Raw genomic sequence first — 26,100 nt, forward strand, 5'->3', positions numbered from 1 at the left:
CAGAAGCAGCCGTCCTAGCTAGCATGAATGGGTGAGCGACTGATGGGACCATGCAAGCTCTGAGTCTTGGCTGCCTTGGCCTTACGTCTCTCCTCAGCAGCAACCACCCACCTGCCCACTCGTTTTGCAGATCTATTTGTTAGTAGGTAGACTGTCCACCTTCCTCTAGAACCTAGAATTTGATTTTAGAATCTGGAATGGAATCGAGGCAAGGGCTATTTAAAATTGCCACCTGCCTTCTCCAGCTCTCCCATCCTCCCAGCATCTTGCCTGTCTGACATAGTCCCCTACTTCTGTTTACAGTCGCTTTCCCGGCAGCCCCGCGACCCGAAGGCTTGTTGCCTTCGCAGCTGTATCTACGTGCAGAGCCTGCATGCAGTAGGCGTTCAGCCTCGTGGTGGCCGGAACGCAGACAGCCCTCCCGGGTGGGCCCCGCGCGCGGCCTGGGCCTGGGCCAGGGCCGGGCACGGAGGGGTTAAGCCGCGCGCGCTTCCGACCCGCAGGTGGCGCCGTCCCGCCTCGGTGCCACTCGCCGCGCTCCGAAGTGCGGGACAGAATCGCAGCGAGCGCAGAGCCGAAGCTCAGCCCGACTTGTTGATCTCGCGCAGGCAGCCGCGGCCGCCGCCGAGCCGAGCCGGAGCCCGAGGTGGAGGCGGAGGCGCCGCCGATCGCCCGGGCCGCGCAGTCTCCGCGCCCCGCAGAGCGCCCCGCCCGCGCCCCGCAGCCCCGGTGCCGGTGCCGCCCGCCCGCCCGCCCGCCCGGCCGGGGTAGGCCCAGCCCGGCCCCGGGACCGCCGCTGCCGCGGGCGGGGGCGCGGGCGGCCGGCGAGATGCGCGCAGCGCGGCCCCGGGAGGCGGCCGCCCTGGGGGTGAGTGTGGCGGGGGCGGCGCGGGCCCACCCCGGGGCGGGGGGCGGGGCGTGCGCCCGGCGTGCTGTGGGCCCCGGGAACCCCCCGAAATCACCGGTGCGTGGCGGGAGGAGGGCACGCTCCGAAAGGCCAGAAGATTCCGCTGGTTTCCCCGCCTCCCACCTCCCCCACCCCTTCCCTCCCGAGCCCGGGCAAAGGCGCAGAACCCGGAGTTATAAAAAGCCATAGCCGGGAGGAGCGAGGAGGAGGAGGAGGAACGGGAGGAGGGGGAGGAGGAGAAAGAAGGGGGAGGGGGCGGGAGGGGAGCATCGAGCAGGCGGATCCGGAGGACTCCGCACCCTCCTGCGCTAAGGTGGGGGGCACACAGGGAGGTGCAGACCCCGCTGGCTTGGTTCCTTCGACCCTCACTTAGTCTCGGGAGCGACCTCAGGTTCTGATGTTGTAAGGAGTGGGGTCGCCCCAGGTCAGGGTTGCCTGGTGACCTCCGACAGGTGGGCATCTGTTTAGACTCCACAATCCCCACTCGACCCAAAATCTTTTAAGATTTAGAAAAAGCAAGCCCAATGCCATCGTTATGCTCCCACCCCAAATCCTGACTATCTTGGGTGGGAGGAGATGAGAACTCACTAAAAAGAGAAAGAAAGTTCTCCCTGCCTCTTCCTGCCTCCCCATTGCGGGGCCAGGTTGGGCATTACATCCCAAGACCCGCAGAGTGGGGAGTTTCAGCACTCGACGGGGCGGACAGCGCCCCGGGCGGCCGGATTGCGCCAGGGCGGGGGCGGGGCTTCCTGGGCGCCTCCTGGGGGCCTCTCCCACCGGGAGAGCCACCCCTCCTTCCGTCCAGGGGTGGGGCTGACTTCAGCACCGGCGGGAGGGACAGCGGCCATCAGTCCCCCCCACACACCCCCCTCTGAGCCGCTTAAGCCTCGGGAAGGTCAAGGCCGGTGGGGACCCTGGGGGAGGATCCTCGCAGGGTGTTCGCTGACCTGCGTCCGCTTTCGCTTTCCGCCTCGCAGCCGTCGGGATGGAGGTGAGACGGCAGCCGTGACGCCCGCCCTCGTACCCCTGCACCGCAGCGGCCCGCAGCGCTCCCCGCCCCCCGCCCCCGTGGCAGCGGGCCTTGCCGTCGAGTGACAGCGGCCTGGGGGGGCAGGGGGGGCGGGGACGGCCGGACCAGCGATGCCGGCGGGCATGACGAAGCATGGCTCGCGCTCCACCAGCTCGCTGCCGCCCGAGCCCATGGAGATCGTACGCAGCAAGGCGTGCTCACGCCGGGTGCGCCTCAATGTCGGGGGACTGGCGCACGAGGTGCTCTGGCGCACTCTGGACCGCCTGCCCCGCACGCGGCTGGGCAAGCTCCGGGACTGCAACACGCACGACTCTCTGCTTCAGGTGTGCGACGACTACAGCCTTGAGGACAATGAGTACTTCTTCGACCGCCACCCGGGCGCCTTTACCTCCATTCTCAATTTCTACCGCACGGGCCGCCTACACATGATGGAGGAGATGTGCGCGCTGAGCTTCAGCCAGGAGCTGGACTACTGGGGCATCGATGAGATCTACCTGGAGTCCTGCTGTCAGGCCCGCTACCACCAGAAGAAGGAGCAGATGAACGAGGAGCTGAAGCGCGAGGCCGAGACTCTGCGGGAGCGGGAGGGCGAGGAGTTCGACAACACGTGCTGCGCCGAGAAGAGGAAGAAACTCTGGGACCTGCTGGAGAAGCCCAATTCATCGGTGGCCGCCAAGGTGAGTCTGGGATCTGCTTCCCTCCTGGAGGCCTACGCCGCGGCTCCCGGCTCCTCACGATGAGAACTAGTAAAAGGCAGGGACTCCAAGCAAGTTCTCCAAGGGCCAACACTCTTGTACCCTTCCCATGTGTCATAAGACACCCCCCTTGGATGATTCAGTGCTGTGTACCCCCACTTTGTTGGATGGAGATGGGTTTATAAGACTCTAAAATTCTACAACTGCAGTGAGAACAGGCTGGCTTTGCTGAGTACAGTCTGGTGTCCTGCCCTCTAGGCCCTAAATCCAGGCCAGAGCAGCCAGCCCTGCTCTGGTATTCAGCCGTACTATAACCCCACTCCGCACCAAGGAAGGATATAAATGCAACCCACAGGCATGCTTGGTGGAGGCTGAGGCACACGTGGGTATTTTAAGAGATGACAGAAGACAGGGGAAGGCTAGTGGCAAGGACAGGCCTGCCCAAAGGCTCAGACTATGTGTGAGTGGCCCTTCCTGGTTCCTTGTTTATGGACTTGCATTGTGGTGCAGTTTTGGTGGCTGTTGGAGGAGGATGTGGATTTCCGAATCAAAGCAGAGTAGAAGCCTAGAGAACGAGGCAGGAGTGAATGAGATCAGTCAGAGTGGGCTGTGGGGCAAAGTGGAAGCCTTGGGGGACCAGGAGGGGCTTGGGGTGAGGAGCTGGGCAGGTGCGATTCCTCTGAGTCAGGCTGGCACCAGGGAGTGTCTGGAGGGTGAGGGCTGCCTCACGTGGCCTGCGTGTTGGGTGCCAGGAGTAAATGACAGCGCAGTGTGTTCATGGCTGCAAGGGAGCTTGGGAAGGGGCCCAGAAAAGCGATGTGTGGGAATCCAGGAGATCAAGTTCGGAAAGAGACTAGAATGTCTCTGAGAGCAGAGCCCAGGAAAGACCACCAGAGGCAAGCGACTGAGACTGTCTGTTCGGCCAGCCATAGTTTAGTAGCAAGGCCTGGCTCTTGGCCAGCCTGGCCTCTCAGTGTGGAGTCTTGGTGGCCCAGCTGGCCACCCCCTAACTGGTCCCTTCTCTGAGGGAACTCTGGGGTTATTTGCAGAGAACTGACTTGCTCAAGAAGGCTGCAGTAGACACAGGAAGGGCTGTCTGCTGGGATGAGAGGAAGCGCCCACAGTCATTTTCTCTCCCCACTGGGCTCTGAGGATGTAGAGGCCCCTGGGCCTGGTCTGCCTCCTGGAAGATTCTGACCATAATCCTCCCCCAGTTTCCGTGTCCAGAAAGCCTCCCTCTAAGATGGAAGCCTTAGCCGGCTTAGGATCAACAGACTTACTTTGCTATTTCTAGGCCTGACACAGGTTCCCCCACTGCTCAGCCCATTGAGGCCCCGGGCAGGCCCCTCCTTCTGTCCTTAAGACCCTAGATCCAGGGACAGGAAGTGGGGATTTGCGCTCCCCAAGAAGAAACAGGCAAAGGACCGTGTTTGAACTGGCCTCTGGCTGCAGGGCACAGGCAGAAGTCTCGCAAGAGGCTGTATGTGGGAATGAGCGGTCTCTCCTCTTTCTCCGCTTGGTCGGCTCACCCGGACAGCATCACGACCTCACTGTGATCCCAGGCTGGGCTGTCAGCTCACACTCTGGCAGTTTCTGCAGCCAGAGCTGAAACAAGAAGGTTCACTGGCTGTCAGTATGGAAACTCTGATAGCCACGGATCCAATACCTAACAAATACAAGGCTCAGAGAGGTGAAGTAATTTGCCTAAGGTCACAAAGTAGCCTAGAAGGTCTAGAAGTAGCCAGAAACGTTCCCCCTAGTGACACTTGGAACACCCTGTTCTTTCTGTGGGGACTGGGGGCCACAAATGCCTCCCTGGAGCCTTCTCTCACTTTGCTTCCCCAGCAGCCCAAGGTGCAAGTCAGATTGCATTATTCATCTCTTGTAACCCACGGAGGTTTCTGCCACATTCAGCATGAAATCCCTGTGCCGCCATGCGCCTGAGGTCTAGATTCTGGCCCTTTGAGCTCTTTGGGCTCACCTCCCTGTTCTCTTCTGGTTTGTGTAGTCCCAGTCCCGCTAACTTCCTTATGGTCTGTTCTGCCCCAGGACCTTTCGCACTTACTTTTCTGGCTGCTGACATTGCCCGGATCGTTCCACGGGCCCCTTCTCTCCACGTCCGCGTTTGCTATGGTCCCTACCCCACTGTTTTCCCCAGGAGACCTCCCTGACTCTTGTCGCCTTCCTGTACTCATGCAGTATCTTTCCTGCGTGAGCTTTAAATACTATTTGAAATGGTATTTGGTCCACATGTTTCTGTTTTACACCCATAAGGATGTATCATACACACTGCTGCGTTCCCAGCATGCATCACTGTGCCTGGTTCAGAGAGCTTCAGGGTGTGTGTGTGTGGATGGATGGATGGATGGATGGATGGATGGATGGATGGATGGATGGATTGGTGGGCGGATGAATCGATGAATTGGTGGGTGTATGGATGGGTGTATGGGTTGGTAGATGGATGGGTCAGTGAATGGGTGGCTAGATGGACGGATGGCTGGGTGGATGAGTGGATAATGGATGGATTGGTGGGTAGATAGGTAGATGGATGTGTGGACTGGTGGACAGGTGGATGGTGAGCAGATGGATGGGTATGTGAGTGGGTGGGTAGATGATGGATGGGTGGATGGATTTATAGATTAGTGGATGGATAGATTGGTGAATGGAGAGGTGGATGGATGGATTGGTGGATGGATGGGTGGATATATCAAACAAGCAGTCAGGCACTTCTTTCTTACGGCCTTCCTGTGGCTCAGTTTCCAGCATCTCTGCTCTATCACCTGCACCTGGCCTGCTCCATCTGACAAGCTCCAGAGCCAAGCCTGTCAGCACAACGAGGCTTGGGGAAGGGGGACCCTCAGAAAACACACAGGCTGAGGGCCAAATGTGGGATCATTTCAAGGTGTCTGTGAGGTGCACAAATGGACACCTCTCCCATAGTCCAGAGAAAGGACCGACCCGGGCTGTAGGACCAACTGAGTCCTCGCTGCTCTCTGGCCTGAAGCTATTCGTATCCCCCACTTCCCTGCCTCCCGTCCGTGAGATGAAGATTGAAGGCCACTTTGCAGTGAAGTTGTGTTTGTGACAACTTAGCTTAGTGCTCAGCACTAGTGGGAAGGCGCTGTTGTTATCCGTGCTGAGTTGCTGTGTCCTTTCTCTGGGCAGGCTGGGCAGCAATCACTTTCCTCCTGATAGCGTCCTGGGGAGACTGAGCCGATGCGGTGAATAATTGATGGGCTGCCAAGTAAGGGACCCGGATGTTCCATCGTGGGAATGAAGAGCAACCCTTTAGGCTGTTTGGGAGGTAGGGTCAGCCCTGTCAGGGAGGAGGCACTGGCATGGCCTCCTCTGAGGCTCTGCTCTCCTGGAACAGTCTCAGGCTTCTCAGTGGGGTGTGAGGCGAGCTAATGTGTGAGGCCAGAGTCTCTGGATTAAAGCTCCAAGACAGCTTCCAAATTGCCAGAGTGTTTATTGCACTGGGCACAGATCAGTGGTCTCTCTAGCTGGTGTGATCCAGACATTGCTTCTGCATCCTTCCTGGGCAGTGGGGTGCCCACTAGGGCTTCTCGGGGTTGTAAGTGACAAAGCAGAAAACTCAAAGCAGCTTCAGTAAGGAGGAAGATGTGTCACGGCACGGTGTCTCTTGTCATTCCGGGACAGCAGAGGTTTGGGTTGAGTTGATGGTTTGGTAATCCTGCCAGGATTCTAGATTGTGTGTGGGCATGTGCGTGTATGTGTGTGTGTGTGTGTGTGTTTAATTACATTTATTTGCTGCTTTGTATGTGGGTGAGAGCATGTATGGAGGCCAGTTGCCGGTGTGGGGCGGGAGTGTCAGTTCTTTTCTTCCACCGTGTGACTCAGGCTTGGTGCAAAGGGTCCTTACCTGCTGAGCCATCTTGCTGGCTCTAAATGTTGTTGTTTTGAACTATGTGTACTTAGTTACATTTATTTATTTATTTATTTATTTATTTATTTATTTATTTATTTAGTGTGTGTGTGTGTGTAGTATTGTTGTGGAGGGAACCACTGTGGGCGGTGAGCGTTGGTACTCTCCTACTACCATGTGGGTCCTGGGATTTGAACTCTGGTCATCGGGCCTGGTGGCAAGTGAGGTCCTCCACTGCGCCAGGATTCAAGATTCTGTCCATCTCTCTGCTTCTCTAGACCCTGAAAAGGACTTGGAACTTATGCTTGATGCCTCGTGTCAAAAGGCGACCGTTAGGTCCCAGCCCTCAAATGTAGGCATGGTAGTGTCTACCCTGCAAAGAGGAGGATTTCCTCCTGTGCTCCACATTCTGCTCAATTGTGTTTTCCTTTGAGGACAGCCTCTCCCAGGAGTCCCCTAGCAGATGGTTTTGATGGTGTTGGCCATTGGTCGTATACTTATATTTTAGGGTAAGGGAATCTGGGAAAGCAAGTGGCTGGGGTTTTCAGATGGTTCAGGGCATGTGTTTGACAAGTGAAAACAAGATTTTCCCAGTAGAGGAAACAGACTCCCTGGAGTGACTTGCTTCACCTAAGCCTAGGCTAAAAGGATTGGTAACCATGTGTTAAAGGAGTGGAAATGGTAGAGTTGTGTCTTAATTGCTGTAGCTAATTTTAAAAGAAAGCATTTAATTTGGGGTTTGTTTACAACTTCAGAAGGTTAGGCCGTGACCATCGTAGCAGGGAGCGTGACAGCAGACAGGCATAGCTGAGATCTGCGGGCAGATTGGCCTTGGCCTGAGCATTGGAAACCTCCAATCCCTCCTCCAAGAAGGCCACGCCTCCTAATCCTTCCCAAATACTTCCTCCAACTGGGGACCAAGCATTTGAATGTTTGAGCCAATGTTTGAATGAGTGGCGGGGGGCACACTCATTCAAAGGACATCAAGGTCTAGAGCTAGATTCGTCTCGAGCTTGGATGGACCAGTTACACCATCTGAGTGGGTTTGTCTACCCAATGGGGACAGTGGCCACACCCACCCTCGGGGATATTCTAATGAGTCAAGGGATTTCAGATGTGAGTGTAGTTTGAGAATAGAAATTATAAGGGTAAAGCCGGGAGTGATGGGTGGCACAAGTCTTTAATCCCAGCACTCGGGAGGCAGAGGCAGGTGGATTTCTGAGTTCAAGGCCAGTCTGGTCGACAGAGCGAGTTCCAGGACAGCCATGACTGTTACACAGAGAAACCCTGTGATGGAAAAACAACAACAACAACAACAACAACAACAACAAAAAAGTAATTATAAGGGTAAAATCCGGAGGCCGGAAGATGGGTTAATTGGTGAGGTGCTTGCCTTGCCAGTGTGAGCATCTGAGTTCAATCCCAGCAACCGTCTAAAAAAGTCAGGCACAGTAGTACATGGTTGTAATTCCAGTACCCAGGAAGTCGAGACAGGAGGATCCCTCCTAACTGGCCAGCCGCAGGTCCTAGTGAGAGACCTTGTTTCAAAACACAAAGTGGTGAGTGACTGAGGAATGGCTTGTCTGTCTTCTGTCCTCCACATGCACCCCCTCATTCACCTACACATACACACACACACACACACACACACACACACACACACACACACACACATAACATAAGAAAGATGGGGACAGGCTAGAATTTTGCCCCCGCTGACTGGGTGCAGTGCATGTGGGTTTCTTTCTCATCATGCCTGAGGACTAATCTGTAGGTGAACCCCTTTGCTCCGGGGAGTCCTGTGTAGGAAATGGGAATTAGGAGGAGGCTGCCATGCAGGCCCAGGATGGGATCTGTCCTGGTATGAGGCAGCACTTGGCAAATGGCCACACCAGTTACTGCTAGTCCCCCAGAGTCCCCCTTCCTAGCTACATGCCCTGTTGTGGTGCTGGGGGTAGCTCCATGAGGTTGCAGCTCCCCACGTGAGCTGGAGGGATTTGTATGAGGAGCCCAGCTGTGCTCTGTGCTGCCCAGCTGAGCCAGGTGGCATGCCGGAGGCCTGTTTGACTTACAGGGATTGCGTGCCCCGAGACCCAGAATCCCAGCTGGAGGTTCTGTTCTAGAACTGGGTGTGGGTCCTGCCTTCTCCTGGCTGTGGACTCTGGACCATTCCTGGCCTTGCTTCCCACTGTGTAAATGAGAGGGCTATAAACCCGCCCCTTGGGACCGTGGGAGGGTGAAATATGATCATACATGAACAGCACTGACGTCGCGCTTGACGAATCCAGTTGACGAATCCAGGCTCCTCACTGGGGAAAGGGGAACCCAGGGGCTGGAATGCCCCTTTAGCTAACCCAGTCACACCAAGATCGGGGCCATTCCCAGGTCTTTGCTGCCTCACCTGTGATCCAGGATCTCTGGTCCTCACCCCAGGGGAGGGGTGACAGGACTGGGAATTGGAAGAAAGGCCCTTAGGAAGTCAGAGTGCTGGCCCAGGGAGTGTGGGAATAGGGGAAAACACTCATGCTTAGGTACTTACTCCAAGCCTAGCTCCGTGACACTCCCCTCCCCCCATACTCAGTAGCCCTGTGGCCTGGACAGAAACCTCTTTGTGCAGTTGGGCTGCCTGGCTCCTCACCCTCTTAACTGTGTGATTCAGGGCAAAGTCTCATGGTTCCTTCAGGTGACAGCCATGTGAGATCCACAACATAATTGCCCCCAGAAGTCAATGTTCCTACGTAAGGGGCCCCCGGAGCCTGTAGGATGAATAAACCCCTTTCAAAACATAATTCTGAGTGAATGCCACACGCTTGCTGCAAGTCTCCAAACTTTTTTCTCTGGCCACTGGCCCGGGAAAGTCAGGGACACAGCGCCCCAGCAACAGCTACCCTCAGTCACTGATGGTTGGAAGGGCAGAACGATGGCGGTTGCAGCTGCCTTGCTCCAGGCTGGTTCTCAGCTCCTCTTCAGGGTGGCACCAAGGCCCTGAGTCCCGGGGGTGTTTGCTTGCTCGCCACTTTTCGGGGGGAGGTCACCTTCCACTTCTCACCACGTGTGCCTAAGATTCAATTCGGGAAGAACTCATCAAAGCTTGGTCACTGGGAATCTCACTTGGGATGTCCTGGGTTGTGCTGTGGGTTAGATGGGCATCTCACAACAGACCCCCTCGCCAAGGTGGTTTCGACAGCACGATCCCAGGCTGGCTGCACACGCTCAGTTTTGCCTTCATGTCTTGGGTTAAAATAGGAACAGCAGCAGCCGTGGTGGCAGTCCCTGTTGGCGCTGACCCAGTACAAAGGACATTACATGGGGCTGGGGAAGAGGTCTCGGTGGGTGAGGTACGAATGTAAAGATCCAAGTTCAAATCATTAGAACGTACCTAAAGCCGGGCCCAGACCACACAACTGTACCCCACTGCTTCAAAGGCAAGATGGGATGGGGATGCAGGAAAATTACCAGAAGCTGGTGGGCAGCCAGGCTGGCATGCATAGTGGCAAATAACAAAGAGATCTGATGTCAGGCAAGGTGGCATGGCACCCGAGGTCACCCTCTGACCTCCACACACACTGCAGCACACACATACCTCCACACAAACACACACTAAGGGGGCCGCAACAGCCCCATTGATCTGTTCTTCTCTTACAGCTGTGGAAACTGAGGTCCAGAGAGGTGGAGTGGCTGGTCCAGAGCCGCACAGCAAATGGAAGGCTTAGACAGAGCCCACCCAGGACACTCTGACTGCTGGGTCTGTCTTGGGCAGTGGGAATGACCTTCAGTAGTACTGAGGAGTCCCAGGGATGCCCCGCCCCCTCAAGTCACTTTTCTTACTGGAAAGTGCTCGGAGAGAAGAAATGTGTCCAACATCTTCTGCCCCACTAGGGGCTGGTCCTGGCTCTGTCCCTGAAGGGCATCCTGGTAGACCACTTGGTCCCAGAGACATAAGAATGGCATTAACTGTTGTCTATAAGATAATCTACACAGAAGAGTTCCTGTCTTCTCCCTAGGTGGGCGTTCTCGCTATGGGTGTCTCTGGTAGACTTAGATGTGAGGAGGAAGGACTTGTAATAAATAGGAAGGCCACTCCAGTTTCCAGCTGGGGGAAGGGCAGGAACCAGAATCCACAGATGAATGTCCAAGATGCCAGTTCTCATGTGTTTCTGTTAGTGACATAAATGTTGTCATGTGAGCATCTCCTCCAGGCTGGGGTGTGTCCTGGATTCAGTCCCACACTCTGGACTTCCAGGTTGTGGGTGCCCTAGAAGCTCCTCGCCTTGCTGGGATTGGAAAATGACGGGAAACTGGGGTCATTGGCGCTCTGGTGACTAGGGCCCATGATGGGAATACGCCCCAGGTGATTTTTAAAATTTGTAAAATCCACATAATGGAATGTTTTCCACCTTCACCGTTTTCTAGTGTGCACCATTTTCTTAGTGCACTCCAGTTGCCATGCAGCCAGCCTCAGAAATGTCTGTTACCACAACTGAGCCACCGTCCCATTCCGACAGCTCCCACCCCCACCCCTGGTAACACACTTGGACTTCTTGTCTCTGCATTTGATTCCTACAGGAAGCTATACACAGGAATCACACATCGCTTGTCCTTGGTGCCTGACTTCTTTTGTGTAGCATAATGTCCTCGGGGTTTATCTGCGCGGAGACTGTCACAGTTTCATTCCTTTTAAGAGTGAACACTGTTCCTTCGTGTGGATAGCCTACATTCTGTTTCTAGCTTCCTCTGTTGATGGACACTTCGGTGCCCTCACCCTTTGGCCGCTGGGAATGAGGGTACAAAGCTGTGAACCTGACTTTCAGTTCTTTCCAGTCTGTACCTAGAAGAGGATCCATTATTGCCCCGCCCCCATGTGTGTGTGTGTGCACAGACATACTTGCGTGTGTGAGTTTGGGTGTGACAGAATGCATGTGGTGGTCCTCCTACTCTCTGGATCAAGCTAGCCAGCCTGTGAGCTTTGGGAGTCTCCCTGCTTCCCAGTCACTGGGATCATGGATGCACCCTGATGCCCGGCTTTCACGTGGGTGCTAGCCATTGCTTGTGTGGTCTTCCTCATGGCGCCGTCTCCCTAGCTTCATGGTGAAGTTTTTAAGAAGCTGTTTCTGTGCCAGCTCTATCGTTCATTCTCCATCCTACCAACAAAGCGAAAGGATGCTAACTTCATCTTCATGGCACCTGTGCCAGCTTCCCACTTTTGTGGGTTTTTCTTTTTCTTTTTTTTTTTTTTTTTTTTGGAGACAGGATCTCTCTGTGTACCCTGTACCCTGGCTGTCCTGGAACTGGAACTCACTCTTAGACCAGGCTGGCCTCAGACTCAGAGATCTGGCTGCCTCTGCCTCTGCCGAGTGCTGCAATCACAGATGTATGCCACCAGGACTATCCCACTTTAAAAAAACAAAAACTTTCAAGCTAGATATTCTCCTGCCTCAGCCTCCCCAGCACTGGGATTCCAGGTGTGCACCCCCGGACCATCTGTGCACTGGCTCTTTTTGCTTGTGTACAGTAGCCATCCAGATGAGCCTACCTCTGCCTGGGGCTTTGCACCTCCCTAACACTGGGGAGGCGGAGTCTCTCACACTTGGACCCTCTGCTCAGGTAAAATTATCCTATTCGCCAACCTCCAGCTCACCACACCCAGAGGATCCCCCTGTCTCTGACCTCCAGCCCACCACACCCAGAGGATCCCCCTGTCTCTGACCTCCAGCCCACCACACCCAGAGGATCCCCCTGTCTCTGACCTCCAGCCCACCACACCCAGAGGATCCCCCTGTCTCTGACCTCCAGCCCACCACACCCAGAGGATCCCCCTGTCTCTGACCTCCAGCCCACCACACCCAGAGGATCCCCCTGTCTCTGACCTCCAGCCCACCACACCCAGGGGATTCTCCTGTCTCCGACTTCTAGCCCTCCCACACCTGGGGTATCCCCTCCCCCCCATCTCCGACCCCTAGCATCCCCCACACCCGGGGTATCCCCCGTCTTCGACCTCCAGCTCTCCCACACCCGGGGTATTCCCCCCCATCTCCGATCCCTAGCACCCCCACACCCGCTTTTTCCCATGAGTTCTGGTGGTTGGATTCCGGTCCTAATGCTCACGCAGGAAGCAGGTGACCCACGGAGCAAGCCATCTCCCAGCCTTTAAAACCCTTTATGTATTCAGGACATCCATTTTTTATCAGCTGTGTCGTTTGCAGCTGCCTTCCCCCGTCCCGTGGGTGTGCTCACTCGGCTGACGCTGACGTTCACAGCACACTTCCTTTTAACGCTGATGAAGTCCGGTTCATCCGCTTCTCAGGCAAGGCCTTGTGTATCCCAGGTTGGCTTTGAGCTCACCGTGCAGCTTAGAATGACCCTGACCTTCTGATCCTCCTGCCTCCACCTCCCAACTACAGCACTGGGAATCAAACCCAGGACTTGAGCATGCTAGGCAAACATCTGCTAACAGCCCACCATTAGTTTTTGCTACCATTCCCTGTGCTTGCGTGTGGTCCAGCCCCAGGCTCTCCTCTGGGTCTTGTGGCTCAGGTCTCACATTTGACCATTTGCTGTGGTGATGTAATCTGAGAAGTGTCGTTCTTTCCTGTGGCTATGCTGTCTGTTTGCCTAGGTGACTCTGAGTGACAGGAAGTGGCATGCAGGTGCAGCGGATGGCTTGGGAGCAAAGTGCTGATGCTCATTGGGCCCCCACATTCTAGAAGTTCTAGAAAGGTCTAGTGTGGCCGTCTGGGTCAGGGGCAACTGTCCTTGCTGTGGGATAACAGACACCCAGTGACTGGTTCCTTTGTTCAGAATCCTCATGCGGATTGAGGCCGCAGCTATCCATAATAGGCTGGCCTAGCATGCAGGAAGCTCTGGATTCTGCAACCAGTGCTGCCTAGACGGAGTGTGGTGGTGCACATGATAACCCAGCACCCAGACGCTGGGGGCAGAGGGATCAGAAGTTTAAGATCATCCTCCACTATCCAGTGAGTCCTAGGTCAGCCTCGTACTTGAGACTCAAAACAGCAATAAATCTGACAGGGCCCAGCTCTCCTGTCTCCATGCCCTGCACCCTCCTCCCCCGCCAGTCCTCCTCCGGACCAGTTCTCCTTATACATCTCTCTATCATACAAACCAGGCACTTTCCCAGCTCAGGCCCTTACACTAGCTCTTGACTTGGTGGGGAGGGGGGTGTCAGTCCTCCTGGAGACAGCCACATGATTCACCCCCAACCTCACTGTGTTCAGATATCAGCGGTTCAGGCAACCTGTAGTTGGGACCACTCTGTATTAGGGGCTGTCCCCAGCTCTGTCCATGCCCTTCTGCTGGCTTCTTTCAAACACACACACACACACACACACCACATACACACAACACACACAGTGTGCTACCCCTGAATTGTGGGTTCCTCACCTGGTCCCTTGGGTGTGGTTTTAAAGAACAGGACTTTACCTGGTTAAGTTAAAGCTGCCTGCTCAATGCCCGAAGCAATGGCTGCCACAGAATAAAACCTCAAGACCTGTATGGTGAATGAATGAGTGAGTGAGTGAATGAATGAATGGGTGGATGAGGTGTCACAGAGCTGGCTGAGAATTCCTACTAATTGGAAAAGAGGGAATTGATGTATGGGGGACCGTCGCTATCGTTACTGGCACGTGGCTAGCAGTATGACCGTCAGTCACATCTGCTGCCTTTCCCCAAAGAACCTGTCTGGAGCCTCGCACACCCAGCTCCATGCCCTCAGCCTCACCCACACACCCCAGCTCCTCAGCCTCAGCCTTGCTCCTCTCTGGGAACGGACCTGGGATGCATAGTTGACTGTGTGCCCATGGTTCATTGCAGAGTGCTGAATGCCCTATGGAGAGTGGGCATCATCAAGACAAGGGTAAGTCCTGCTCACAGGAGGTGACGGTGAATTGTAGGAAGGTGGAGGCCTAGCGCTGAGTGTGTGGCTGGATCCTGAATCCGGAGTGTCTGTGAGATCATGAGGCAACCCGAGGGAGCCACTGCCTAGTGGGCACAGATATCCAGTCTGTCTGTGGGAGTCTTGGGCACTGTTCAGTGTTAGCCTGGGTTGGATTGCCTCAGTTTCCCCCACTGTACAGTGGCGCTAACTGCAGCCCTGACTTGTAAGTAAGCTGTAAGGGCAGTGATGGGAAGGCTGTAATGAGCCAAAACCATAAACAGAGAGAGTCCTAGGTTGTTGCTATGAGGCCTGGCCATGCCTATCCAGTCAGGTTTTATTGGGCTCTTGCTGTATGCCTAGCACTGTGCTGGGTGTCAGGGCCCTGCAGAGAGGAAAACAAAGACACTGGTCCCTTGGCCCTGGCCTTCCAGAGGGAGGGAGGGTGAGACAAATACAGACACTGCTGGGGCCATGGCAACCACACAGCAATCAGGAGATAGTCAGCAGAGACGGATGCTCACTGGACCGGTGATGTCAGTGCGGAGGGACCACTGCCTCTAGTGAGAAATGCCATTGTGGCCATTGTTAGTGTCTTTATCTGTTCAGGACACATGAAAAATGTTCCAGGATGGAATACATGCCCCTTTCTGTTTTTTTTGAGACAATGTCTCATGTATCCTAGGCTGGCCTAAAACTCACAATATAGCTAAAGATGGCTTTAAACTCCTGATCTTCTGACCTGCTCCTGCTGAGTGCTGGATGCCAGGCTTGATCACATGATGCCATGCTATGCCTGGCTTTCACATCAGTCTTGGATGTTGAGATATGTTGGAGTGAGGGCTGTGGAATAGGCCGAGAGAAGTGGCCTTTTGCCTGCATTTATGGAGACAAGACATCGTGAGACCCTTGACGTCTCCTAACATCCCCACTGCTTCTGTTTTATTTGGCAATGGCATTGGCCTCCACCATCACTGGCCCCTGCAGCCTGGCAGGCAGGAGCAGGCTTTGTGAGAACCGGGTTTATTGTCAACCCCGTGCTATCTGTCACTCACACCTGCTTAGGTGCGGGTGGATTGTGAAGCTTCTAAAAGTAGACAATCTTCTACTCTGCAGTAGCGGGCAGGACCCAGCCTGACGTGGCCAGGCTGGCCCTACCCCTCAGAGCCTAGGTAGACCTGCTTGTTCACAGAGATAGGCTTGATTGGCAGAGGCACCTGAGGAGACAGTCCAAGGCAGTAAGGCGAGCAGCAGGCCTCCCCTGCTTACCAGCACACTGACCTGCGTCTGCATGGAATCTCTTACCTGTCCCCGCAGTAAATGTGCCTCTTCATGCTTGGGGGATCCTTAAAGTAGCGGCTGCAATGTGTCTGAGTCCTCCCTCCCAGCCTGGGGTTAGTCCCGTAAGCTCCAGAGCTGCCAGTCCTCGGGTTAAGTGTGTGTGTGTGTGTGTGTGTGTGTGTGTGTGTGTGTGCGTGCGTGCCTGGATGCCTCCTAATTGTGATAACAGCCATTTGGTGTGTGTTACCATATGCTGGGCATTGCGCTGGGTGCCGAGGAGGCAAGTGTCAGGACGCTTTGGCTACAGGTGACAGAAATGCAGCTCAGAGTATCGCAAGCAAAACTGCAGCTCGAAAGTTTTGAGTTAGGTGAGCCTTCAGGCATGTCGGGATCTAGAGCTTACAGATGTCATCAGGACTTGGCTTTCTCCATCTCTAAGCTCAGTTCTTACCTTGACCTTCTCAGTGGGAAGACAAGCTTCTTCACCACGGCCTCTGGCACCCCAGGCATCCTTCCTGTGTGCCAACTAAGTCAGCAAAAACTCAAAGCTGGTTTTCATTGGCCCATGTCTGAGCCAATCACTTAGCTGTGTCTGGGTCATCAATGGCTGGTGCCGAGGTGGCCTGAGAACAGGAAGGAGGAGGTTCCCCCAAGGGAACCGGAAACACTCCGACCAAGAGAAGAGGATCCACGTAAGTTGGGAGGAGATGGAGGGCATTCTTAATCTCCATGTGCGCTGTGTGAGGTATCTGACCCTTGCTCACCTCTGCATTTCTCAGCCTGAGAAATGGGCATGGTGGCCCCCAGTGTTGGGAGTCAAGCATTTCAGGTATGGTGCCACTCTGTGCCCAACCCTGCCTAGCCGCACCAATGACCTCGTGATCTGCTTTCCCTCACACAGTGACTGCAAGGAGTGACAGGAGTGGGAAGGGAGAGGCCCCCACAGTCACCCCATTCTTGATGGGTACAGATAGCTTCTCCACTTCACAGAGTTCTGAAAGCCTGTCTCATGGAAGGTTCCCTGTCCCGCCTTCAGCAGGTGGCACCCCCGGAAGTGTAAGCATTTGAGCTCTTGTTGGCTCTGGGCTGGGAAAATGCTCCTTACACTCGGGCGTGCCAGATGAGTGAACAGCCCTGGGAACAGAGCAGGTGGGGGTTGGGAGCGCCCAAGTCCTGAGATACACATTGGTAAGGCCAGCTACACATTTATGAAGTGCAGCCAAGATGAAAATGGGGTACCCTTCTTCAAAATGCTGTCAGGTGGGAACAAAGACCTCAAAACATAACACACAGTGGTGATGCACTCCGGAGGCAGAGGCAGGGGGATCTCTGAGTTTAAGACCAGCTTGGTCTACACAGGGTGAGTTCCAGGACAGCAAGGGCTACACAGAGAAACCCTCAAAATCAAACCAAACAAAAACAAAAAAGAACTCTAACCATCCTTGGACACCTGAATTTGTTTCAAGAAGAGAGCTTTTCTTTTTATTTTGTATGTGTTGGCGTGGTGTGGTCACACATGGTCTGGCTTTTGTGTGGGCTCTGGGGATTGAACTTGCGTCCTCATGTTTGAGCAGCAAGCACTTGACCAACTCCCCGGCCCTAGAGTAGAGTTTTGGAAATGTTGGGCCCTGCATGGCTGGGCAGTCGCTAAGGTGCCTCTAAAGCCAGTGCCACTCAGCATGCGGAATGACCTGAGACTCCTTAGAACCATCCACTCAAGCCCTTTGTTTGGGGATGGGAAGGCTACCAGGGAGGGCGGCACCGACAGGAAGCAGCTGGAAGGCAGGACTGCAGGGCCAGGTCCCAAGTCACTGCCTGTCAGCCCGCCTTCTCCAGAGGTGGGTGGGAGGGCCAAGTGTGGGCTGCAGCAGACCTGGGCACAGGCTGTGGAGGTTGGCCACGGCACTTGAGAGATGACTGGGCCCTAGTCAGCAGGGAAAGTGACATGTCACGTGAGCTATCCTGAGTGCGGCATGAAAAAGAGACAGTGAAGTGTAGAGAACATGGGCCTATTGCACACGCGTGCAGCTGCCACAGACACTTTACAACCTACAATTTTAGGTGGAGGGTGTTTTGAGACAGGGTCTCATGTAGCCCAGGCTAGCTTCCAACTCTCTGTGAACCAAGGATGACCTTGAACCCCTTATCCTCCTGTCGCTGTCTCCACCCCAAGTGCTGAGATTGCAGGCATGTGCCCTGATGCCCTGGTTTCTGTGGTCCGGGCTCACATATGCTAGACAAAACTTCACCCTCTGAGCTCCCATACCAGAGCCCCCTGACCTCTTGTCATGCTCAAGCCTGAAGAGTTCCCAGCTCAAATGCCAACATCACCCTGAAAAAGGCTGGTACACACCCAGAATGCTTCCTCTGGCCACCCTGTGGCACACTAGCCTGGCATATGCCATGCTGACCATCCTTTATTTCTTGTGGTGTAAGGATGGAACCCAGGGCCTTGCGCGTGCTAAGCAAGTGCCCTGCCTCTGAGCCACGCCCCAGCCCCTCCCTAGGGGATTTTAGGAGAATATACATTACTGCTGAGCTATGGTGCAGCTTCTCATTGGTGGAGTCTAGGCCAGTGCTCTACTGCTGACCACAACCCCAATCCTTTCTGGGGTTTCTAGGCGAGCGCTGTACTGTTGAGCCAGGGTTCTAGCCCCTTATTGGTGTGTATGTTCCAAGCAGACACTATATTGCACAGCCACAACCACAACCTCAGCCACAACCACAGCCACAACCACAACCTCAGCCACAACCTCAGCCACAACCACAGCCACAACCACAACCTCAGCCACAACCTCAGCCACAACCACAGCCACAACCACAACCTCAGACACAACCTCAGCCACAACCTCAGCCACAGCCACAACCACAACCACAGCCACAACCACAACCTCAGCCACAACCTCAGCCACAGCCACAACCACAGCCACAACCACAACCACAACCTCAGCCACAACCACAACCACAACCTCAGCCACAACCTCAGCCACAACCTCAGCCACAACCACAGCCACAACCACAACCTCAGACACAACCTCAGACACAACCTCAGCCACAGCCACAACCACAACCTCAGCCACAACCTCAGCCACAGCCACAACCACAGCCACAACCTCAGCCACAGCCACAACCACAGCCACAACCTCAGCCACAACTACAACCTCAGCCTCAGCCACAACCACAATCATAGCCTCAGCCATGGCCATAGCCACAGCCACAACCACAACCTCAGCCTCAGCCTCAGCCACAACCGCAGTCCTCTGCTTCATCTTTCTATTCTTGTCATCAACACAGCCCAAGGTGGCAAGGATTTACTAAATTTAATGACTTCCACCCAGGTGGGCCTTGGCTTCCCAGACCTGGCAGACGCCAACACCAGTCAGGGCAATTCATGGGAAAATATCTTAAACCCACGAAGCAGTAACTTGAGTCCTTCACCGTGCCTCCTGACCAGATCCAAAAGAAGGATACGGCAGAAGCCAAAGCAGGCAAACCCCGGATGTTGGGACTGTCAGCCGAACTGATCCAAGCTCAGGTCCTTCATCTGTAGCATGAGGGTAATAAAGTCCTCAGGGCCGTCAAGGGGCCAGAAGGAGATAAAGCAGGGGCAGCGTGGCGTGTAGCAGTGTAAGCCACTTCTTCCTCCGTCCTCCTCCTTGCTGAGCACTTGGTGGCTTTCCAGCAGGCAGAGGATGACCCTGAACTTCTGATCCTCCTGTCTCCACCGGGTGTGCACCACCATATCTGACTTATGAGGTACTTAGGGATGGGGGCCTCGAGCTTTGCATTCTGGGCAAGATTTGACCTGCTGATCTACATCCCACCCTGGAAGGAGGCATTCACTGTCGCATCCTTATGGAGAAACACCAGCTCTGTTTCAGGCAGAGGTATCTGGGCGTTCAGAGATTTTCCGGGGGGATTAGGGTGCCTGGGGTTTGGGTTTCTGCATTGGAATCCAGGCACTCAGGCTAAAAGATCGTGTGTCCTGTATTGCATCCAAATTCAAGGTCACTGTCACCCTTGGTCAGAACCCTCAGATCCATAACTGGACTCGGGAAGTATTGCCAGAGGATCGTTCTGTGTGATAGAAACCAGCAGGCAAGGTCAGACGGCTGATGTTCTGGGTTGGAACTCGCATCCAGAGTTGGAATTCTGAGGCTCAAGGTCAGAACTCTGGTAGGTACGTGCAGATGAGTTCTGCTCATCCCAGCGTGCCCCTACTCCCCCTCCGCATGCCTCTAAGACTCCATCACACCCTCCTGGCCGCAGTCCTGAAGAAATGGAAACCACAGAAGGTTCCCAAGCCTCCACTTAGCCAGCAGGCTCTTCCGTCCCTCAGCGAGCGGTGGAAGCCTAGTGCTCCTGGCCAACCCACCACAGTCCCTGGAGTAATGTTGTCATCTCTGTGCAATGCTGGGGCCTCTCGGGGGCCCTGGACGACCTCCCGCGCTGTCATCCAGAGAAGGGAGAACAGTGTCAAACAAGGGTTACAGGGTATGCCAAAGGCTTGTGGTGACGCAATGTGGGGAGGCGTGACAAGCAGAGGCAGGTGGGAACATGGAATCGTTTGCTGTTTTGCTGTGGTCACTGTAAATGCCCTGTGGTGCCAACTGAGAGCACTTCCCCCATGGTGGAGTGAGGGCCACTGAGAGACCATCTTGAAAATAGGTTTACAGCATAGAAGTGGCAGGTGCTGCTGGAAGGGGCTGGTGGGAACACCGGCCTGCGCGCTCCAGGTCCATCGTTAAGCTCACCATACCACACCCCCTGTGCTGCATGCCCAACTCTCTCATAGGCCAGTCTTTGAGGTCTCTCTGTCTCCTGTCTGTCTCATCCTTCTACGTCAGCATGCCTACTCTAGAGGGCCCTAGCAGACTTCACTCAGTTTCCCCTAAACTGCCCAAACTTTGTCCAATGAAAAATAGTCACAAAATAAATATTTGTGAGTGAATGAATGAGTGAATGAATGAATGAATGACTGTTGCTCCTTCAGGGATCCCCCGATCGTTTCACATAGAACCTAGCTCTGTTCCAGTCACTTCTGTGCACAGGTGTTGAAGATGATGGCCGGGCTGTAATTACAGGGTCACTGCCGGAGCCTACAGGTCATTTCCCCTCTGATTCCTTTCCAGACTCCCAGTGTCCCAGCATGAAGTCTAACAAGGAGCCTTGTTTCCTGGCTTTCTCAGCAAAAGCCCAGGACTGGCTCCTGTCGGACACTCTGGAGACACAGTCTGCTGGGAACAAAGGGGACAGAGGATCAGCTTAGGTCTCAGGCCACTGTGAAATCTGGAGGTGCCCAGTGTGGGACTTGCTTCAGTTTCTGTTCCAGCTTGTTTATGTTAAGGAAATCAAGTGGATGATTGGGGAATTGACTTGAGCAGTAGCTTGCCAGAGGCCACACGGCAGACTAATGGCTAGAGCCCCTGATTGAGAGACAAACAGCTACCAGCTGGCTCGGGTAATAGGAGTTGGGTCCGGACAGGTGGGGAGGAAGGAGGTGAGAGTTGAATTTCATCCTGGGAACGGAACACTTCTGGGACTGGAACCGACACAGGTTCTCCTCTCTCTCTCTCTCTCTCTCTCTCTCTCTCTCTCTCTCTCTCTCTCTCTCTCTCTCTCTCTCTCTCTCTGTGTGTGTGTGTGTGTGTGTGTGTAACACCACCCTGACCAACCCAGGGCAATCCCTTCCTGCAGCCCCAGGGTTTGTCATACCCTGTGCCAACATGGGACATACCACCTACAGTGGGCCTGAAAAGGTCACCTTGGGAACCACTTTACCAGTGCCTGGGTCCCCTCCTCACCTCTGAACTTCAGATTAAATGATTCTAACAGGCATTCTCAGAAGAATCTCCCATGTGGGCCAGATCAAATTAGCTGCCCAGAAACAAACACTGGTCCCCTGTCCCCAAAGAGGGGACCACCCTCTCTGGTTCTCATCAGAGTGTCCGCCTCCCTGCTGGAAACAGCCCAGAAGGAGGCAACAGGGATTTGGATGCCTCGCTCACACACAGATGGCCCCTTTATCCCAAAGAGGAGGCACCAGGCTCCTGTGTCTGGCAGGAATGCCAAAGTGTGGTGATGGTATATTCATATTCATGTTCAGAAAGGCCAAGAATCCGGTAGCTGTTCCGTTCTTCGGTCCATGAGGCTGGATGTCTCATCAGTCTCAATCTGGTGCTGGAGTCCCAGAGGATTCCTAAGGCACACTGATCTTCGGTCTGCACTGGGATCCAGAATAGGTGGGTTCGAACACCAGTGAACGCGTGTCTCACCAGCAGGACAGACGAACTCGCCTTTGAGAGTGAGGGCCAGCAGGCAAAGAGCAAACGCTTCCTCCTTTCAAACCCTTTCCACGGCTGCCACTAGAAGGAGTGGCCCAGATTTAGGGTGGGTCTTCCTACCTCAAATAATCCAATCAAGAAAATCCCTCACAGGTGTCCCCAGCTGCTTGGGTTTTAGTTGATTCCAGATGTGGTCAAGTTGACAACCAAATTTGGCATCATGATCAGGGATACATCACTGACCTAGGAGATCTTCAGGTTATCCTTACTCTGGGGTCTTTGAGAATCGCTGAGCAGGGAAAGCCCACAGGCCCCTTAACTGAACTTTTGTTTTTGTTTTTGTTTTTGTTTTTTAGTTTTTCGAGACAGGGTTTCTCTATAGCTTTGGAGCCTGTCCTGGCACTAGCTCTTGTAGACCAGGCTGGCCTCAGACTCACAGAGATCCGCCTGCCTCTGCCTCCCGAGTGCTGGGATTAAAGGCATGCGCCACCACCGCCCGGCATTAACTGAACTTCTATTCCTAGGGTAGGGCAGTTCCCAACCCCGGACAGCTGGGGTGGCCGAGTCTCTCCCTAGACCACAGGTCAGTGTCCCCAGATCTAGTCACAGTCCTTGTGTAGTTCTCGGGACACCTGAGCACATTGTCAGTGTCTTGGGCTCTTTATAAAATCCCCTATGCAGAAGCCCAGCCATGTGCTTCAGCCTTCCTGCAACAGCCTTCCTGGTAGACACCGGGGCCCAGAGAACCCTCATCCTTTGCCCAGGGTCTGCAAGGAGTGCGGTCAGGCCTGACTGGAGTTCCATGAACACGCTAACTCTGAGGTCAGGGCTTTTCCTTTCTTTATACAAGACGGGCGTCAATGATACATGCCCTAAGCGAAACCCCTACCACTCCACACCTACCTCTGAGGGGATTCCCCCATATAGCATCTAATTCAGGTACAGAGGTTGAAAGCTGAGGGCTGGACCGTGTGCCTTCCACTTGTGCAGTGCTGGTCTCTGCACCGACGCCAGGGCCCAGCTCCCCAAGCTGTCTGCAGCCTTCACCACCCCGTTAACATCTCCGGCCAGGAGCAGTGGCAGCTTCTTAAGGAACCTCACAGTAAACACTTCCAATCTGTGGGGCCAAGAGGCAAAGTCAGGGCTGTTATAAAAATCGCTTAAAACGGAACCATTTAAATCTAGGAGGGCTGTCTCCATTGCGTATTTCTTTTTATGTCTTTCTTGTTGGTTTGGACTTTGGGTCCAGTTCTTGTTTAGCCCAGGCAGAAACTGGAGATTCTCCCGCGTCAGCCTCCCAAGTGCTGTAATTCCAGGTGTACAATGACACTCAGCACTGAGGTCATTTTGTGGGAAACTGGCATCCAGCTGTATTTCCTCTAACAGCTGTTATTGGTTGACCCTTGACCCCGAGGTCATTTGCTGATGTCTGGACATGGTTCTGGTGCCCAGTGAGGTGAATCCACACACAGCATTTCCTGGACAGAGAACGAACCGAGACACCACTGAGGAACGACAGCCAGGAAGCTCCTAGGCTGGCCCTTGCGCCCACCTGAATGTTCTAATCCTGCAAGCCAAATGTGCCGGGGTAGAGCCCGGAGACATGCTTACTGTCACCTGTCACCTGGACACCTGCCTTCCTAAGTCTGTTCTCCCCACCACAGCCAAGGCTGTCCTGAGAGAACTCATGTTCTCTCATGGGGCCTGCCACTCAAAACCTCATCGCTCCACGTAAAAGCCAGCTGTTTACAGTGCCTGAAAGGCCCTGTAGGATCATTCCTCCATATGTCCCTTCTGACCCCTGCCCTCATCTCCATCGTGAAGCTGCCTCAGGACCTTGGCACAGGCTGTCCTTGATTTTATTGGCCTGCGTGGCTACTTCCCTTCCAGGCTTGTCTTCAAAGATCTCCTTGGTAGATTGTGAGTCCTCTCGCCGTCTGCTTCCACAGAGCGGTGTCCACCTCGCTCCTTTCCCCGACTGCGTGTTTTTACGGGAGCAGTAGTAGCCTCCTCCTGGGCCCTTGTTCAGCACACCTGAACTTTTAAGGGGTGAGGCAGGGACATTTGACCATGTGCTAAGGTGTCCCATGAGTCCATACCTGGCACACGGTAAAAGTTTGATTGCTGTTGGTTAATGCACGTTCTAAGCACGGTTCTTGAGGCCTCTATCCCCAGGGGCAGAACTTGATTTCACTACACCCGCTTAAAGGTGTTGAACTGTAGGCTGGGTGCTCACTGTAGAGTTCTGTGCCCAAGTGAGGGTTATAGCATGGTCTCGGATCAGGACATTGTGATTGTGAGTCCTTGCCACCTGGAGTGGAGGCTGTAGGTGCCATAGGTCCTTATCTTATCCCTCTCTGTCTTTCTGGTTCAAGCACATGGCTTCCCTCCTCTGTGGTCTGGGCCCTTCTGGACCCAGCCCAGCTCCCTTGTCTTTTTTTTTTTTTCCATCAGTGTGGCTTCATTTGCCCAGTGTGTTCTCTGGCTGGTCCTGAGCAGGCACACGGGTTCCCAGCCTGGAAGCTCCATCCCGAAACCCTCTCTGGCACATCGATTCTGGAGTCGTGTACATTAGATGGACATTATTAGTACATTGGTGTGCTACCAACCCGAGTGTGTGAGCGATGCCCTCTGAGGTCCTAGGCTATGCTGGGGGCTGGGGGTGGCTGCTTCTGAGGTGGCCCTGAGCCGGCACTTGGACAAAGAGTGGGCAGCAGGGATGGGATGCCGGAGGGCTCCCCTAGCATCCCATGGGCAGGTGGTCCAGCCACACTGACTGCAGGCAGCACTGCATGCTTGCTCTTGACTCCTTGGTGGGTTCCCATGTGCCCTGGCTCTCCCGTCACACCCAGCAGCCCTGAGTCGGGTACAGGAGAGCTTGATCCTCTTCCAGGTGGACTGCACTGTGCTTCCAGAGTGCCCAGAGCTCCTGTGTGGTCAGGTCAAGGTAAAAAACAGGTTTCAACTGAGGCCTGGCCCCAGCGGAGCCCCTACCCTGCTCTGAACCCCTGTCCCTGAAGGGTGAGGAGCCCATCCCCTCCCTAGCATCTCCCTGCCTTTGTTTTCAGGGCTGGCTCGCTGTCCCCACTGGCCTGAAAGGGTTGGTCTTTTCTGCTGAGTTGGTGTCGACCCTGGCCAGAAGGGCCGCAGGCCAAGCGCTTGTTTGCGAAGGGCTTTTAAAGGCTGGCCGGGTCCCCTTTCCACCTTGTCTGCCAGGAACGCAGCCTCCCCCCCCCCCCCCCCCCCCCCCCCCCCCCCCCCCCCCCCCCCCCCCCCCCCCGTCTCCAGCAAGTGCTCTGGCCAGTTGGGCCTTGTTTCCTTTGCTGGTGGCGTTCCTGAGGTTTGACTTGGCAGCGTTGCCGACCCTGGACGACTTGATGAAGCTGGGAGGGGCCTGGTGCCAGCTCCACATTAGCTCAGCTTTTAAAGTCCCTCAGTGTTCCAGAACCTTCCCGCCCACCCAGGCTGGGAGACAGAGAAGGTAAGCAGAAAGGAAGTGAGAGGTCATTGGTTCGGAGACACTGTGGGACCTTTAACAAGTCGCACACACCCCTCTCTGGGTCCCTCAGCTATGGAAGGAAATCCAGGGGCCAAGGGATCTTCTCAACTCCCTGCTGCACCCAATCATTGAAACACATCCATTGACCACCACGTGTATGTCTGGCACTCTCCTAGGTTCCAGGAACAAAAGAAGACAGAGTCCTGTCTTGTGGAATAAAAGTCCCTAGCTAGTGTGGATGGGAAAAGGGTAGGTTTTAGAATCAGAAAGCCTAGGGGTTTGACACTAACTTTAACTTTCTGACTTACATTTATTTTTTTTTTACCATACGTATATATGCATGTGTGTTTCTGTGTGTGTGTGTGCATAGGTGCATGCATCTGGAGGTCAAAGGGCAACCTTGGGTGTCCTTCACCAGCCTTCCACCTTCTTTGAGGCAGGATCTCTCTGTCTTGGAGTTCACCAATCAGGCTAGGCTGGCTGGCCAGGGAACTCGGGGGATCCTCCCCTCTCCACCTCCTCAGCACTGGGATTTTAAAAAGCCAGGCTTTTAAAATGCAGATTCTGGGGCTCAAACTGGGTTCTGGTGCTTGCAAGGTAAACCGAGCCATCTCTTTGATCCACAGG

General features: G+C 54.6%; 1 protein-coding gene across 1 annotated transcript in view; it reads left to right on the forward strand.

Annotated features, from left to right (window-relative positions):
• The first annotated feature begins 761 nt into the window (after positions 1 to 761).
• Kcnb1 (potassium voltage-gated channel subfamily B member 1) overlaps positions 762 to 26,100 on the forward strand; it is an 86,006-nt gene continuing 60,667 nt past the window's right edge. Inside the window, exons 1-2 of the mRNA XM_050151257.1 lie at positions 762 to 868; positions 1,885 to 2,614. Of these exons, the coding sequence (XP_050007214.1) occupies positions 2,048 to 2,614 (567 nt within the window). The 5' untranslated portion in view covers positions 762 to 868; positions 1,885 to 2,047. The remainder of the gene's footprint in view (positions 869 to 1,884; positions 2,615 to 26,100) is intronic.

This window comes from Alexandromys fortis, unplaced genomic scaffold (genome assembly GCF_014885135.2).
Source record: "Alexandromys fortis isolate MF-2015 unplaced genomic scaffold, M_Fortis_MF-2015_v1.1 scaffold_27, whole genome shotgun sequence".
Classification (NCBI taxonomy): domain Eukaryota; kingdom Metazoa; phylum Chordata; class Mammalia; order Rodentia; family Cricetidae; genus Alexandromys; species Alexandromys fortis.